At 35.1% G+C, this 17,970-nt stretch overlaps 4 protein-coding genes across 4 annotated transcripts; all 4 read right to left on the bottom strand.

Annotated features, from left to right (window-relative positions):
* Positions 1-7,901: 7,901 nt before the first annotated feature.
* On the bottom strand, positions 7,902-8,750 carry LOC134329018 (histone H2B-like). Its single transcript, XM_063010261.1, has one exon. The coding sequence runs from the start codon at positions 8,748-8,750 to the stop codon at positions 8,376-8,378; it is 375 nt and encodes a 124-aa protein (XP_062866331.1). The 3' UTR covers positions 7,902-8,375.
* A 553-nt stretch (positions 8,751-9,303) lies between these two features.
* On the bottom strand, positions 9,304-9,531 carry LOC134329077 (uncharacterized). Its single transcript, XM_063010322.1, has one exon. The coding sequence runs from the start codon at positions 9,528-9,530 to the stop codon at positions 9,306-9,308; it is 225 nt and encodes a 74-aa protein (XP_062866392.1). The 5' UTR covers position 9,531; the 3' UTR covers positions 9,304-9,305.
* Positions 9,532-12,978: 3,447 nt separating this feature from the next.
* On the bottom strand, positions 12,979-13,389 carry LOC134328956 (histone H3). The gene has a single exon (XM_063010197.1). It carries the CDS (start codon positions 13,387-13,389, stop codon positions 12,979-12,981), a length of 411 nt encoding a protein of 136 aa, XP_062866267.1.
* Positions 13,390-14,079: 690 nt separating this feature from the next.
* On the bottom strand, positions 14,080-17,941 carry LOC134328400 (histone H2A-like). The gene is made up of 2 exons (XM_063009500.1): positions 17,907-17,941; positions 14,080-14,452 (listed from the first exon to the last, which is right to left on the bottom strand). Exons 1-2 carry the CDS (start codon positions 17,939-17,941, stop codon positions 14,080-14,082), a joined length of 408 nt encoding a protein of 135 aa, XP_062865570.1.
* Positions 17,942-17,970: the final 29 nt, after the last annotated feature.

Here is a 17,970-nt window from a genome sequence, read left to right as displayed (position 1 = left end):
ACTTTTGTAACACTGGACTCAGTGTATCGGAGCTTGTATTAAACCAGCAGGAATGTGCGGGACTGATTCAAAGCTTTGGTGCTTTTATCTCACTGACTATATAAGAGACAGTCAAACTACACTCTAATAAGTAATGTGTCATTTTTTCTACACAACTACTAGGGCTGCACGATATATCAGTTCAGCATCATCATCGCGATGTGTGCATGCGCAATAGTCACATTGCAGGACGTGCGATGTCATTTAATGCAAATTAAATCAAATACGTCATGCTTCAACTTTTTTGCTGCTTGACACAAAACTAAAATTCACACCGTTCTCATTTTCCATGACGTATCTACACCAGTATGTTTGAAATCCTAGTGAGCCGCCTCGCTGTCTTACTGCCTACATATGCAGCTGCCTCAGTAGAGAGGATTCTAATAAGTCATTAACTTTTATAAGGCAGGTTATTTGAACGCGCTACTTAGCGATTCCATCGGGTTTCGCATTTAGCATCTTGCCATTAAAACCAATAGAATGATGTGGGACGGCGCTAACATGTCATTATAACATCTCGATTCGCGTACAGATAACTGTTACATTTGCTGACAAGCCCAAACTTGCAAATAAAAACACTCGTTAAAAATCAATAATTATTTATTTACGTTTGAAAATAACTTTGTCCGCACCGTCAGCCATGTTTACTTTTCTGTGAGAGAAGAGATGCCGCAATGAATTCTGGGATTGCCTTCATCACTAAGAACACGACGGATGCTCACTCGTTCTTGAGTCAAAATAACATTGAAATATTAACATGCCTCAGTAGTGAACTTAGTAAGACATCTCGGATTTGGAACAGGTGTATAGCTGCTCTTTTGTTTGTATAGTTTTTTTTTTTAATAATGGACAACTACTGTGTCCTGTGGTCTGTAACATGTTTTGTGTCATTTCTGGCCACTTTTTACACAGACACGTAAAGTAACTCCAATAGTTAGTCTACACATTTATGTGTAGAACTGTGAGAAAATACATTGTTTAAAAATATATATTTATTCAATTTTAATTACATTTGTTGGATAAAATAATGGCATTTCTGACTAGAAACATAGATTTTTTTTCCCATGGAAGATTAAAAATAAATTAATAAATAAAAATATGCGTTAACCAATCACATTTCTCCTATCAAGTATATCTGTGTTTCATGGTTGATTCCTTCTTTTTGGACCATGCAAGGAAAGGAGCAGGACTCATCCTTATTGGTAAGTTGCAAAAGCAGTGGGGTTTTAAAATAGTCTAGTATTGAGTATGTTTTATTAATCTTTATTTAGTTCATGTTTATCAGTGTTTTGTTGTGTGTTTTATGAAGTCAAACAAAGCTATAAAAAGTAGGTTTTAACCCTGTGACCTGTTTTAACTTACAATAGACTTACAATTGACTTAGTTAAGTAAAAAGGAGGCACTGAATTACATTAATATAAACCTAAGTTTGCTTTTCTGTTCCTATTCAGTAATAAATGTTCCGTTAAACCTGACTAGTCTTTCTTTTTATTGGTATTATTTATCGTTAGCTAACTGGCATTTCGGAAGAATCGGTTCTTTAAATCGAATCGTTAGCAACATTGCTTATTGTGTATTGTGTAAGGGCCAGTGATAGCTCAGTGGTTAAGGTACTAGACTAGTAAACAGAAGGTTGCCGGTTCAAGCCCCGCCACCACCAAGTTGCCACTGTTGTGTCCTTGAGCAAGGCCCTTAACCCTCAATTGCTCATCGTGTTCAGCTCATTGTGTAAGTCGCTTTGGATAAAAGCGTCTGCTAAATGCTGAAAATGTAAATGTATTGTTATTAGCATTAAAGCTGGTAGTGGTGGATATATTTAGGGTAATGCACAACTCTTCCAAAATTCATCATCCGATTTACTTTATTCTGGTAAATTAAACATTTTAGCTTGTATGCTGTAACTGTAGTTTTCAGGTGACTTGTTTAATAATTTGTTAAACAGCCTATGTGAATAATTACAGACATGACAAATTTGGAGGAATATTAGTTGTGTTCTGATTACTTATTTGGTTGGTTGACTAATCAGAATGTTATTCAAAATATTAAATGTTGTAAATGTCTAATTCAGTTAATATTTTGTATTGTGATTACACAAGACTCTCTGAGAGAGAAACACAGAACCTTGTAATGATATTTTTTGTCTTTCTTTTAGGACAGAGAAACAGATGTTTTACGAATTTTTGCAACAATCTTTAAGAATGGAAAGAAGTTCAAGCAAGATATATTTTGTACCTTTACTGTTAAACTGTTTGTAATCTTGTTTTAATTTATTACTTGTCACAAAAAAGAAGTGTATTTAAACATTTGTAATATTATACAGTACAATAAAATGGCTACGTTTGTATTAGTCTTTATTTTACCCATTTTCTTGATTACACATAATCAACACACATTGTGTAAGAACAACACATTGTGTGTGTTAATTATCCTAACACGGTGGGTGTGCAAAAACAGGATGACACATTTACTGTGTTTAAATCAACATACAGTATGTGTCATCCCTGAGCACACTCCTCACATGTGTTGAAATTCCACACAGTGTGTGTCATTTTTAACACATTTCTTTTTAGAGTGTAGGGTTACCAACCGCCCCGTAAAATACAGAATCGTTCTTTATTTGGAGACTAAACGCCACGTTCTGTATTGAACTGATACAGGACGAGCTTTGTATGAAACAGAAGGATACTGCTGCTACCGTGGGAATTAGAAAGCGTTTGGTTATCATATTAAGTAGTACTCGCTTTTATTCTTAGTAACGGTGTGTGTGAGCAGGTTTATCAGCATAACAACCTGTTTAATACACCGCTGTATGAGTAGCGCAGTGGGCAGAGTGCCTTGTTTTGTCTAAAATATGGTTCTGACTTATTATAAAGAATGACAATAATATTTGTTAAACACCCTAAATAAAACATTCACTCAGCACTCAGCTATTTCCAGCACAATCAGGAAAAACACTATTGCTTAGTGTTACCATCACAAACTCCGTTCACTTCACCCCTGAGAAACAGTTTGATTGGCAGCAGGTAAGCATCGAGCACTTCCTGTGTATTGTACTTACCCTTTCCGTCAGATCGGCCGTTTGTAAATTTGTTTCAGCATTGGTAAAAGTGTTTCAGCTCTTGTAAATTTGTTTTTTTTTTGTAATTTTGTTTTCTAAAATGTTAATTTGTTTTGCACTTCTTGGCCACTGTAGTTTTTCCTCAGTAAATCGGTCCACAATCGATTTGATGTTTTTTTTTTTCTGTAACTAAAGTTAATTTTAATAATTTTGCCGTTTTAAACATGTTTTAAAAAAAGAAATTCAACAGGGCTTCTATGCAACCCTAAACCCTATTACAATGTACTATAATCGCCATATTTGTCGCATTTTTTAATATTGTACAATTAGGTGGGACAAAGAGCCATTAGAGACATGAAAATGTACCCCAAAAAATAACCCATACTAGGATATAAGACAGAGTAGGAGAATAGAGCAGTGTATGACCAAAAGTCATATTAAGTCAAATCAGTAAATTTGTAGTGAAATTGAAATAAAACAAACAAATAGCTTTAAAAACCTTTCAGTGCTTGTGAAAGTAGCATTAGAGACACGTTAGGATAAAAAAAAAAATACATCTAAAACACCTGCAGTGGTGTAGGAGGAGGTGTAGGGTGAATAAAACATGAAGGTAAAATTGTGTTTAGGAATGTGTAATATATAAATGGACAACGCTTGTGTTTGTTGCTAGCTTTTGCAGGTGTGTGTGTAAAAGAGAGAGAGTAAAAAATGTAAGTAAAATAGGTGGATATGTCTCACCTGGACTGTTAGAGCCATTAATGTTTAGTTAATTGGGTGTTAGGGTCATGAATGAGTGATTAACTTAATAAACAATGAATACATTAAATAAATAAATAAAAATTGAGTAAATAAGTTTTCAGATTCTTCTGTGCTGAACAATACTGACTTATAAAGTCTTTATAAGTGACATCTGTGTTAAAAATGTGTTTGTATATTTCACTGTATTGTGAGAAATGGGAAGTTATAAGTCATATTCTGCTAAAGCATAACGTTTCATAAACATATTTCAAAGTCAGACACATCTTGGTTAAAGTGAAAGTGGTCAAAGCTGTGTATCAATAAAAGCCAAAAAAGTGAAATAAGACATTTTATGTGTCGATGTTAGCTGTGTTAAAGCCATTTCTGAGTTAAACATTAAAAAGTGCATCTTTATAAAAGAGATGTATCAGATAAATAACTAAAATAGACTTGAATCTGTTTTCTGAGTGTTAGAAACATCAGTAGAATGTGAATGTTGGAGCCATGTGTTGTTTTAGAAATGTGTCAGTATATGTGAACTTAAAGCTGACACAGGGATGTTCTGTAGATCTTACAGCACAAATATGTAGAACTAACTGAAATGAATGTTAGTGTATTAAAATATTCTTCTTATCACCATTATTATTCTAAATTGTTATGTTTTTCTTTTTTCTTCCATTTCTGCTGCATGACAGTTAAGCACCCTGGACTCGATCTAGTCCTGCTTGGTAGCTGTGTTTTACTTCGTACTAAACAGAGTAACAGAACAAAAACATGCCAGTAAAGAAGAGGGAGCAGTAAATTGCAGCAGTGGTTAAAATATTACGCTACTAATGCAAAAAAAAAAAAAAAAAAAAGGAAAAAAAAAAAAAAGAAAAAAAAAAAAAGAAGAAGAATCAGTAATTATTATTCAGAATAATGTGTCAATATCAATAATAAAACACTATTCTAGGTACTCAACACGGGGTAATTACAGGCATCTTAGGAAAGACATATTGTAAAATATTAACTGTAAATAATCATAATTACTCATAATAATCAATTTGTTTTTTCTATTATAGTTGTTGTCGTAATAATAGTATTATTGGTGATGGTAGCAGTAGTAGTAACTTATAATATAACTAGTTACCTATAATGTTATGGAGAACCAATAGACAATTAGTGGAGCGTGGCTCCCATCTGGTGGCCAAAATGTGACAACACACGAACAAAATGTATGTGTGTATAAGTGTTTTCTTTTATGTATGTATTTTGTGTGTGTGTGTGTGTGTGTGTGTGTATGCATACATTTTACTCAAACACACACAGATACTACTAATAAACAAAAGTGCTGTAAGAACTGGTGACAAACAAAGTAAAATTTCTACTCTATGCAGCTGCACCTAGACCTGTTGGAGCAGTACTGCCAGAACTGGGCCCTAGCAGTAAATCTAAAGAAAACAAAAATGATTGTCTTCCAAAGACAAACCTAGATGTCAGGAATACATGGCACCAGTTTACCATGGTCAGCACTGCCCTGGAGCACACAATGCAGTACACTTACCTTGGTCTCATCATTACATTTACATTTTCAGCATTTAGCAGACGCGTTTATCCAAAGCGACGTACAGTACAGTTACAGTATACAATCTGAGCAGTTGAGGGTTAAGGACCTTGCTCAAGGGCCCAACAGCAGCAACCTGGCAGTGGTGGGGCTTGAACCAGCAACCTTCTGATTACTAGTCCAGTACCCTAACCACTAGACCACAGCTGTACTCATTACTGCATCAGGGAGTTTCAGCATGGCAGTGAATGCACTAAAGGAAAAAGCCGGCAGAGGCCTGTACACAATCAGTAGGAGATTTTACAACATTGACATCCCCACCTCAATGAAGTAAATTATTTGTTAGTGTGATACAGCCCATTGTACTGTATAGATCACATAGATCACAGCACTGTCCAACAGCTCATAGCTAACAGTAAGAACAGGTATCTAGAACACTGGGAGAACCAAATCCAATCTCACAGTAGACTAGAATACCATCGTGAAATAAAAAGTAAGTACAAACTGGAGCCACATCTTACAGTGGAGACAGAGATGCACTTCCTTCTTCACTGCCAAAAATTCAAATCAACACAAGAAAATGTCACAGACAGATTTAAACAACAAATCCCAAATTACCAAACACTTACAAAAATTACAGAAAACGCTCGCCGTACAGTATGTGTCAGCGCTACACCACCTGAGAGACAGTGGGTAACAAATTTGTGTGTACACACACACACACACACCCACACACACCTATATATGTTTATTAAGAACATTTTTATATCCTCTGTATATCTTTATGTAAATTAGACAAATTATTTTTTTATTGTCTATTATTTGTGTTCTCTGTTCAGTTTTACTGATTATAGTTTGTACTGCTTTGGGAATATTGTTTTCTACTGTCATGCCTACAGAGCTACTTGAATCTGAATCTACATACTACATAAATAACAGCAGTCAGAAACTGACTGTATGTATATATATATATGTATATATGTATATATTACATACATATAGTAGTACTTTATATTAGTAGTAGTGTTTTTTTTTTTCTCTGTTGTTGTATTTGTTCTTGTTTTAGGCCAGCAATCCTGTGATTTTTTTTAAATTCTTGCTCTTCTTCATCTGTTATTATGACATTATCATCATCATCATCACTAAACATGGACATATAGTCCAATGAGAATTTGTCACACATGAGGCACAAGAAAACAGATAATTTGCTATCTGCAAATGATACGTAAAGACTAAAAGCCATCAGTACAAGCTGCACCGCATTGTGTCTAAATAAAACAATTGAACAATGCTTGCTGTCAGAATGCATATAAATGGGGCCACTTAATGCTGTTTAATGATAATAGTTGACGATTACACTGTCAGCTTAAACAAAACTTAAATCCTAACAATAATAACGGGACGATATTTTAAGTGTATCCAGAGCGGTAGAGAGAACAGAGTGGCGACACTCCCGTAGGGAACCGTTGTACATTTTCAACCCATAGAGCCACATTCATTTCCACTACTTAGCAAGCATTTTCAGTGATTTCATAACAAATCTTTAGTTATTTAATCCACAACAGATCATAAAATTAAATTAGAAATATTTAAGCACCACTTTTCAGTTTAAGCACCACAAACATGACATGAGGTAATATTTGTGATGATCATCCTGATGACCTGTATGAATCTCATGAATAACTGATGACACTTGTACCTTAATTACTAAAATAATTAATATATTGCTCCTGCATTAAGGCATACATTAGCAGTGGTGGACAGTAACTAAGTAAATGTAACTAGTTGGGTGAGTTTTTACTTTAACTCCACCACATTTGGTAGTCAAATGTTTTACTTTTTTCTCCACTACATTCTGAACAATCTGTGTTTCCTTTTGGTTTATGTGTAAATAATTGTCAAAATAAAGGAAGCGTGAAGCGATCGCACCAATCAGTGTTTTTTTCTTATGATAATTTTAATAAACATTAGTGTCAGATTAATAAATGACACTCGAAAATTTTTACCTAAAAGTTGATTAATTAAGTCTTGTTACAGAAATGATCATAAAACTTTAGAGCCATAATAAATTATGCTACTTTTACTTTCATACTGAAGTACATTTGAAGGTAAATACTTTAGTAATTTTACTCACGTGGAGGTAAAGAGTATTTTTACTATTACTGGAGTAATATTTCACCTTGGATATCTCTACTTTAACTCAACTACATGGTTTGTGTACCTTGTCCACCACTTACATTAGACAAAATGAACTTGTGCATATTCATAATGAATTCATTCATGTATTACATGTAGGAATCAATTATTAATCACTCATGAAATAAGAGATGAATGAAGCTATTTCCTGTACCTTCACTATAATGTTTCTGGTACGGTAGTGTATTTATGAATCTATTCATTCAGTGCAGGTACACTTTATGAATTTAGCCACATTACTTAGTGTTTAGCCGAATTTATTATTATTATTATTATTATTAATTTGGCGTTTGCGAAGATCACACGGAGTCGTGAGTTGCTATGACAACAGCATCATCTCTTTATTAGTTACACGGTGTAAGACACACATCAACTCATCCACATACTTCCGGCTATTGTAGCCATGTTATCCCCGCGCTACACGGTTACGGTAGGTTTTAGATTCAACATGTAAATAAACAAATACACTCTGCACAAACTAACATCGTTAAACAGAACACCAAACAACATAAACAAACCCAATAAACATGTACAACAAAGAACTAACAGTTATTAACACCGCGGCCGCAAGTGTCTCTGGGTAACGCTCGCTCCGTGGCAGTCAGGGCCCAAAAACAGTAATATATTAATAAATAAATAAAAGAAACAATAGAGTCAAGTATTACAAACATGTGAAACTAGCTGGATAAAGATGGTATAACATATTCAGATCTAATAATTAAAAAGAGGAAAATTCTCTTATCTTGATAAGATGGGTGGCTCTTAAAAGAACCGTTGGTTTGCCAGAGCGACTAAGGCGCTTTACTTGGAGCTGGTGTACTTGGTGACGGCCTTGGTACCCTCGGACACGGCGTGCTTGGCCAGCTCACCGGGAAGCAGCAGGCGCACGGCGGTCTGGATCTCCCTGGAGGTAATGGTGGAGCGCTTGTTGTAGTGAGTCAGACGAGAGGACTCACCAGCGATACGCTCGAAAATGTCGTTGACGAAGGAGTTCATGATGCCCATAGCCTTGGAGGAGATCCCGGTATCAGGATGGACCTGTTTCAGGACCTTGTACACGTAGATAGCGTAGCTCTCCTTCCTGGACTTTCTGCGCTTCTTGCCTCCTTTGCCGGCGGTCTTGGTGACGGTTTTCTTGGAGCCCTTCTTGGGCGCGGCCTTCGCTGGTTCGGGCATGATGCTGCTGTTTCTTCTAGAACAAACTGCAAGTGAATATAAACGCTCTACACGCCCGCTTTATTAACCCTGCATGCTGAGTCAGCCAAGTTGAAACACGTAACTCTGATTGGTTCAAAGTCCTGGGTTTCTATTGGACAGACAACATACCGTTCCACGCCCCCTTCTGCCCCATTCACTAGAATCTGTTCTTTGTTGTCTGTTCCCGCTTAATCTGAGGTCGATATATGTTTTAAAACCGAATTTAAAAGATTCAATAGCAATGTTTTATTAAATTTTATATATAAATATATAGATAGGATAGATAGATATTTTTCTGTTTGTTTTTTAAGCGAAGCATTCGGGCACAATGTTTTACTGTATTTTACACAGAGATCGTGTTAATGATTGTAGTGTAATCTACAGTATGGCTGTACATTGGTAGTATGCAAACACGCCGTATGAAGGCTAAACGAGAGATCTGATAGTAAACGTAATACTAAAACTACTAATGATAACGCCAGGCTTTTAGGGCTACACAAAAAAATGCATCAGTAAATGTGTTATTATTTTTTACTAGGTGTAGGTGACGGCATCACGGATCACGTTCTCCAGGAAAATCTTGAGCACACCGCGGGTCTCCTCGTAGATCAAGCCGGAAATACGCTTCACACCGCCACGTCGAGCCAAACGGCGGATGGCAGGTTTAGTAATACCCTGGATGTTATCACGGAGAACTTTGCGGTGACGCTTAGCGCCTCCTTTTCCAAGACCTTTGCCGCCTTTTCCTCTTCCGGACATCGTTACTGCTCTCGTCGAGAAGAAACGAGTCAATGCAGGACGAGCGTTCACAGCGAGCCTGTTATTTCCCTCTACCGGACCTAGTTGAAGACAATGGGGCGGAGTTAAGCAGTGACCGCCCACTGTGACCGCAGCTGCTCGGAGTAGGCCTCATGTAAAGCGCGTAACTTAGAACCTCCACTGTTTTATCCCCACAGTAAATCGGTCCACAATCGATGTGATGTATTCCACATGACATATTTTTCTGTAACTAATGTTTAATGTTAAGAATTTTTTTCTAAACATGTTGTGCCAAAAGAAAGAAATACAAACAAAGAAACAACCCTAAACCCCATGCAACCTTAAACCTTATTACAATGTACTATAATCGCCATGTTTGTCGCATGTTTTAATATTGTTCAATTAGGTGGGACAAAGAGCCATTAGAGACATGACAATGTAGCCAAAAAAAAAAAAAAAAACATACTAGGAATACGGAAAGACGGTGTGGGAGAATACAGCAGTGTATAATCAAAAATTTATATTAGTTCATATCAGTACAGTTGTAGTGAATATTGAATTTGAAACAAACAAATAGCTTTAGAAATCTGTCAGTGCTTGTGAAAGTAGCATTAGAGACACGTTATGATAAAAACAAAGATCTAAAACACCTGCAGCAGTGTAGGAGGAGGTGTAGGGTAAATAAAACATGAGGGTAAAATTGTGTTGGAATGTTTAATATATAAATGAACAACGCCAGTGTTTGTTGCTAGCTTTTGCAGATGTGTGTGTGTGTGTGAGAGAGAGAGTTTAAAAAAAAAGTAAAATAGGTGAATATTTACATTTTCAGCATTTAGCAGACGCCTTTATCCAAAGCGATTTACATTACAGTAACAGTATACAGTCAGAGCAATTGAGGGTTAAGAACCTTGCTCAAGGGCCCAATAGTGATAACCTAGCAGTGGTGGGGCTTGAACCAGTGACCCTCTGGTCAATGGCCTAGTACCTTAACCACTAGGCTACATCTGGCCCTGGATATGTGTCACATAAAAAATGTGTAAAGCAGTGTTTGGATTTGTCTGTGCTGAACAATACTGATGCAAGTCTTTATAAGTGACATCTGTGTTGAAAATGTGTTTGTATATTTCACTGTATTGTGAGAAATGGGAAGTTATAAGTCATATTCTGCTAAAGCATAACGTTTCATAAACATATTTCAAAGTCAGACACATCTTGATTAAAGTGAAAGTGATCTTAGCTGTGTATCAATAAAATCCAAATAAGTGAAAGAAGACATTTTATGTTTCAGTGTTAGCTGTGTTAAAACCATTTCTGAGTTTTAAAAAGAATTATAAAAAAAAAAAAAGCATGTTAATAAGTGAGATCTCTTGTGTAAGTGTAGGAGCCATGTGTTGTTTTAGAAATGTGTCCGTATATGTGAACTCAAATTAATTAATTAATTAATTTATTTTCTTTTTTTATGGGGTTGGTTTTCTGGTTTTTTTTATTTCCTTCTCAGTTTATGATTTAGGTGTGTGCGAGTGTATCCATCTTCACCGTAATGTGTTCATGAACAGAACTGTGAGTGCAATAGATAGAAACTGCAATTTCTTAACAAGACATGGGCGTCTATTTATTTACTGAAGTCAGAAGTAAAGCCGTTTAAAGTTTACAATTTAAATCCCCATTAAGGTACTAAACACCGTGAAATACAAGAACGTGAACAATGTACAACATTCAGGTGTGAAGCTTTGCTAGCTCAAATACAAAAGCAACAAGGTCTTTTTATAGCTCTTTATGTACTTTTTGGACATCACAAAGCTGGTCTTGACTGCTTCAAAGGACTGAAAAACAGCAAATGAAGTCCAAAAGTTATAGAAATTTTTTTTTTGTGTATTGTTAATGTGAAAACCTACACTTTTTCCCACCTGTTTTCGTGAAAGTAAATTAAATAGTGAAATTATGTTGATGTTTTTACTCTGCCTCCTTCTAATTTCATTGCCTGATAGTAAAAATAGGATTAATTTAGGGTTAGAACTAGCTTGGGGTTATCCTAATTGGGTTAGATACATGTTGGGGTTATCATAGTTACGGTTAGAAACATTTTGGGGTTATTATAGTTTGGGTTAGAAGGAGGTTTTAAATTGGGCTCAACAGATATCATCTGTGCTGCCTAGGAACACAAGGCGCACCTGGAGATGATGAACCACACCTGGGTCCTCATGCCTTCAGATCAGGTAGCGAGCACAATGAGTGCCAGCCTGAGTGTGAGTACCAGCCGAAGAACCTGCAAACGGCGACAAAAACCCGTCAGAAATGGGAGTCGGTGCTGCGGGACTCAGAGGACAAAGGTTAAAGTTACACACACACAGTGGCGGCTCAAACACATGAATTACCAAATTAGAAAAGGCATCATTGTGAATACGGTTCTTTTATTACCATTATTACAATAACCAGTCTTATGGTTAACATTCAATATTCTGCTCATTCCTTATGACTTCATCCAGCGTGTTTACATTCTACCAATGTACAGCCATACTGTAGATTACACTACAATCAGTTAATACCATCTCTGTGTAAAATACAGACTGTGTACACCGTGCAACACCAACGCCACTAAATCCTCCTAACAATTTTTTATATTACATGAAAATACATAAAAATATACATACATAGAAAACACACACATACACACATAAACACACAGATTTAGTTCGTGTTTTCACATTTTGGCCACGAGATGAAAGAAACGCTCCACTAATCATCTATTGGTTCTCCATAACATTATAATTACAGTTACTACTACTACTACCATCACCAATAACACTATTATTACAACAGTTATAATAGAAATAAAAATAATTATTATGAGTAATTATGATTATTTACACTTAATATTTTACAGTATGTCTGTTCTAAAATGTCTCTAATTACCCTGTGTTGAGTACCTAGAATAGTATTTTATTATTGTTATATTATTCTGAATAATTACTGATCATTAAACTTTTTTATTTTTGCATCAGTAGCGTAATATTTTAACCACCGCTGCAATTTACGGCTCCCTCTTATTTACCGTCATGTTTTTTGTTTTTACTCTACTACTCATAACGACTATATTACTCTTACTAACTCAGTGCTTTATAGAACCCCATAAACATACACCACTATAAACATTATTAATCATGTGTTATAAGACACCACCTGCCAATCTTTAATCAGCTGTACTTATGTAACCGTGTTTATAATTGTTGTAAGAACATGTAAAGTACATCTCTACACACACAAACACATTAACCAGTTTTTCCTAATATTTATAACTGATAAATATAACTAAATTATAACTCGGAACACGCACACACAATGGAATGATAAAAAAATAAAAAAAGTTATGAAAAATGCCCATTTCAGTGGAAGCATGTAAGTGGCTCTTAAAAGAGCCTTTGTGGATAACTGGATGGAGTGGGTTCGTTTAAGCACGCTCTCCGCGAATACGGCGGGCCAGCTGGATGTCCTTAGGCATGATGGTCACCCTCTTGGCATGGATGGCGCACAGGTTGGTGTCCTCGAACAGACCGACCAGGTAAGCCTCACTGGCCTCCTGCAGAGCCATGACGGCAGAACTCTGGAAGCGCAGATCGGTCTTAAAGTCCTGAGCGATCTCTCTAACCAGGCGCTGGAAGGGCAGCTTGCGGATGAGCAGCTCAGTGGACTTCTGATAACGGCGGATTTCACGCAGAGCCACGGTACCTGGCCTGTAACGGTGAGGTTTCTTCACACCGCCAGTAGCCGGGGCGCTCTTGCGGGCAGCCTTAGTGGCGAGCTGCTTCCTCGGCGCTTTCCCACCGGTGGATTTACGAGCGGTTTGCTTGGTTCTTGCCATCGCGTCTGGAACTCCGCACTTCACGAACTGTAGAACACAATATGTTAGCTCGCCCAACACGCTCTATTTAAGTACCAGAGCCGCTCCGCGCTCATTGGGCGTCTTGATGAAGCTCTTTTCTCATTGGACGATCGTGCTTACGTTAAATGTCGCTTACTGGTCGGCGTTCTGCCGCTGCCTCGTTTCAAAAAACATAATATTTCCTCTATGCTGTTGGCGGGATTTATAATACTTTCCTTTCTTTCTTTGTGCTTTTAGAACACAGCTTACAATCGCATTTAAAGCATATACCTTTTTAAAAAATATATTATTGAATATTTCGTTCATTTTGCTTGTTGTTAGTTATTATTAGCATTATTATTATTTTTGTTTCATGTGTATTACACAAACACGTTTGTTGCACCACTTTTAATCGTCTATATTGTTGGTTTTGTTACTGCAAGTGATCTATAACTTGGCTAATGTATACATATATAGGGATATATGTAAAGATAAGATAGATAGGGAAAAAATAAATCGTACATATTGATTTGTTAAATTTAACGTGATAAATCACGTGTTTTATGCCGTGTGAGTCTATGAAACGATATTACATTTGTTTTGTTTACACATTAGCTGAAGAAATTGCACTTTTTCTGTGGAAATGGGTGGCTCTTAAAAGAGCCTTTTGGTTATAACACGAGAGCGACTTTACTTGGCCTTGGATGGTTTCTCGGTCTTCTTGGGCAACAGAACAGCCTGGATGTTAGGCAGCACACCGCCCTGAGCGATGGTTACACCTCCAAGCAGTCTGTTCAACTCCTCGTCGTTACGCACGGCCAACTGCAGATGACGAGGGATGATACGAGACTTCTTGTTATCTCTGGCGGCGTTACCAGCCAACTCGAGGATCTCAGCGGTCAGATACTCCAGCACGGCAGCCAAGTAGACAGGAGCACCAGCTCCCACACGCTCGGCGTAATTACCCTTACGTAGCAGTCTGTGAACACGGCCCACAGGGAACTGAAGTCCGGCACGAGATGAGCGAGTCTTGGCCTTAGCTCTAGCCTTACCACCGGTCTTCCTTTTTTAAATAGTTTTATTTAACAAAATTCAATCACATTACAAATATATACAGATCAATACATCATCAAAATAATTACATCAGTTCAAAATGTTCATTACAAATCCAGAGTAGAATAATACAGAAAAAATATATATATTCAGAGCTTGTTCTTTTTATTTTCCCTTTTTATACATTATTTTTTTTAAGTACCGGTCTTCCTTTTTTAAATAGTTTTATTTAACAAAATTCAATCACATTACAAATATATACAGATCAATACATCATCAAAATAATTACATCAGTTCAAAATGTTCATTACAAATCCAGAGTAGAATAATACAGAAAAAATATATATATTCAGAGCTTGTTCTTTTTATTTTCCCTTTTTATACATTATTTTTTTTAAGTGAAAAAAAAAAAAAGAATAATAATAATAAATTACAATCTTAATATTGACCAAGGAAGTGAAGTTTTTTTTGTGCGCAAGTCTTCATTTTTTAGTCTTCTAAGATGGCATACAATTTGTTTAAAAACAATATCTGGGGGTATGTTGCATTGCTCGAAAATCATTTTACACCTAGTTTTCCAGATTTTTGTATTAACAATACAGACAACTAACCAATAAAGGTCATTTATTCTTTGAGAAATATTTTCGAAGATTCCAAACATAATTGTTTTTTTATTTATTTCGAAATCTAAGTTTAAAGTTTTAATTTTGTTCCAAATATCAACTGATCTACTACAGTTTATTAGTAGATGCTCGATGGTTTCATCTTGTAAACAGCCCTGTATCGGGCATAATTTTGTTGTTACAAAGCAACTCCATTTAACGATAACTCTTACAGGAAGTCTTCCAACCGTTATTAACCATATTGTATCGCGTATGTTTTCAGAGATGTTTTTAGAGGAGATATTTTTTCTTACTTTTGTCGATTCCTCTTCGGTTAGTTGACTGTATTGTATCTTTTCACCATAATAATGATTATTAATTATATTATAAATATCTTTATTGGTTTGATTTAGCCAGTCTATATTTAAATGATCATGTTTAAACATAAAATCTCCGTAAAGGAGTTGGTAGTATGGTATATTTAATCTCTTTTTACCTTTTTGTTTTGACCAATATTCTTTTTTTCCAACCCAAATTGCACCTCTATTCATGGCTTGTGTTACATTTTTACAAAATGCTATTTTTAATTTATTACCCATATCAACAGCTCCCAAGCCCCCATGTTTTTTTGGTTTGTATAATAATGCTCTTTTTGTTACTTCTCTATTAGTTCCCCATATATATTTTACACATTGCTTGTTTAATCTTGTAATATATTTATCATCGGGTGGTATAACTGTAGCTAGAAATAATAATTTAGACAAGATAAAAGTTTTTATAATTTGAATTCGTGTCATATAATTGGTAGCTTTATATTTTTCTAGTTCCTCTTTTATTAATTGTTCCTTTTTCTCCCAATTTAGTTCTCTAGTTTTACTATTAGTTATATATATACCTAAAATTTTTATTTTATCTTTCAGATTTAGATTGATATGGGGTTGAATATCATCATCTCCTATCCAAACTCCTTCGGTTTTGTTTTGATTTAGTCTGGCTCCCGAAACTAACTCGTATGTTTTAAAATGTTCTTTTAAAATATCAAGCTCTTGTTGATCTTTTATTATTACGGTGATATCATCTGCATATGCTGAAATTTTAACTAAGTTATTGGGATCTAGTTGAATACCTTTGATTTTTTTATTATTTTTAATTAATTTTAAAAGTGGACTAATTGCCAAAATGTATAGGGCAGAACTCAGGGGACAACCTTGTTTTACTCCTCTATGACAGCTAAAATTATGTGTTAAAACACCATTAACATTTATTTGTACTTCCGACTTTGCATAAAGCAGCTTTATCATTTGGATGAAATTTTCTGGAAAGCCATAGTTTTCTAATACATGCCAGAGATATTCTCTTGAGACGTAGTCAAAAGCTTTTTTCTGATCTAATGCTACTATGAAATAATTTTTATTTTTTTCATTATTTTTATTCTCTCAAGAGAATATCTCTGGCATGTATTAGAAAACTATGGCTTTCCAGAAAATTTCATCCAAATGATAAAGCTGCTTTATGCAAAGTCGGAAGTACAAATAAATGTTAATGGTGTTTTAACACATAATTTTAGCTGTCATAGAGGAGTAAAACAAGGTTGTCCCCTGAGTTCTGCCCTATACATTTTGGCAATTAGTCCACTTTTAAAATTAATTAAAAATAATAAAAAAATCAAAGGTATTCAACTAGATCCCAATAACTTAGTTAAAATTTCAGCATATGCAGATGATATCACCGTAATAATAAAAGATCAACAAGAGCTTGATATTTTAAAAGAACATTTTAAAACATACGAGTTAGTTTCGGGAGCCAGACTAAATCAAAACAAAACCGAAGGAGTTTGGATAGGAGATGATGATATTCAACCCCATATCAATCTAAATCTGAAAGATAAAATAAAAATTTTAGGTATATATATAACTAATAGTAAAACTAGAGAACTAAATTGGGAGAAAAAGGAACAATTAATAAAAGAGGAACTAGAAAAATATAAAGCTACCAATTATATGACACGAATTCAAATTATAAAAACTTTTATCTTGTCTAAATTATTATTTCTAGCTACAGTTATACCACCCGATGATAAATATATTACAAGATTAAACAAGCAATGTGTAAAATATATATGGGGAACTAATAGAGAAGTAACAAAAAGAGCATTATTATACAAACCAAAAAAACATGGGGGCTTGGGAGCTGTTGATATGGGTAATAAATTAAAAATAGCATTTTGTAAAAATGTAACACAAGCCATGAATAGAGGTGCAATTTGGGTTGGAAAAAAAGAATATTGGTCAAAACAAAAAGGTAAAAAGAGATTAAATATACCATACTACCAACTCCTTTACGGAGATTTTATGTTTAAACATGATCATTTAAATATAGACTGGCTAAATCAAACCAATAAAGATATTTATAATATAATTAATAATCATTATTATGGTGAAAAGATACAATACAGTCAACTAACCGAAGAGGAATCGACAAAAGTAAGAAAAAATATCTCCTCTAAAAACATCTCTGAAAACATACGCGATACAATATGGTTAATAACGGTTGGAAGACTTCCTGTAAGAGTTATCGTTAAATGGAGTTGCTTTGTAACAACAAAATTATGCCCGATACAGGGCTGTTTACAAGATGAAACCATCGAGCATCTACTAATAAACTGTAGTAGATCAGTTGATATTTGGAACAAAATTAAAACTTTAAACTTAGATTTCGAAATAAATAAAAAAACAATTATGTTTGGAATCTTCGAAAATATTTCTCAAAGAATAAATGACCTTTATTGGTTAGTTGTCTGTATTGTTAATACAAAAATCTGGAAAACTAGGTGTAAAATGATTTTCGAGCAATGCAACATACCCCCAGATATTGTTTTTAAACAAATTGTATGCCATCTTAGAAGACTAAAAAATGAAGACTTGCG

This window comes from Trichomycterus rosablanca, chromosome 15 (genome assembly GCF_030014385.1).
Source record: "Trichomycterus rosablanca isolate fTriRos1 chromosome 15, fTriRos1.hap1, whole genome shotgun sequence".
Taxonomy (NCBI): Eukaryota; Metazoa; Chordata; class Actinopteri; order Siluriformes; family Trichomycteridae; genus Trichomycterus; species Trichomycterus rosablanca.
This window is presented reverse-complemented; position numbering and strand designations above follow the sequence as displayed.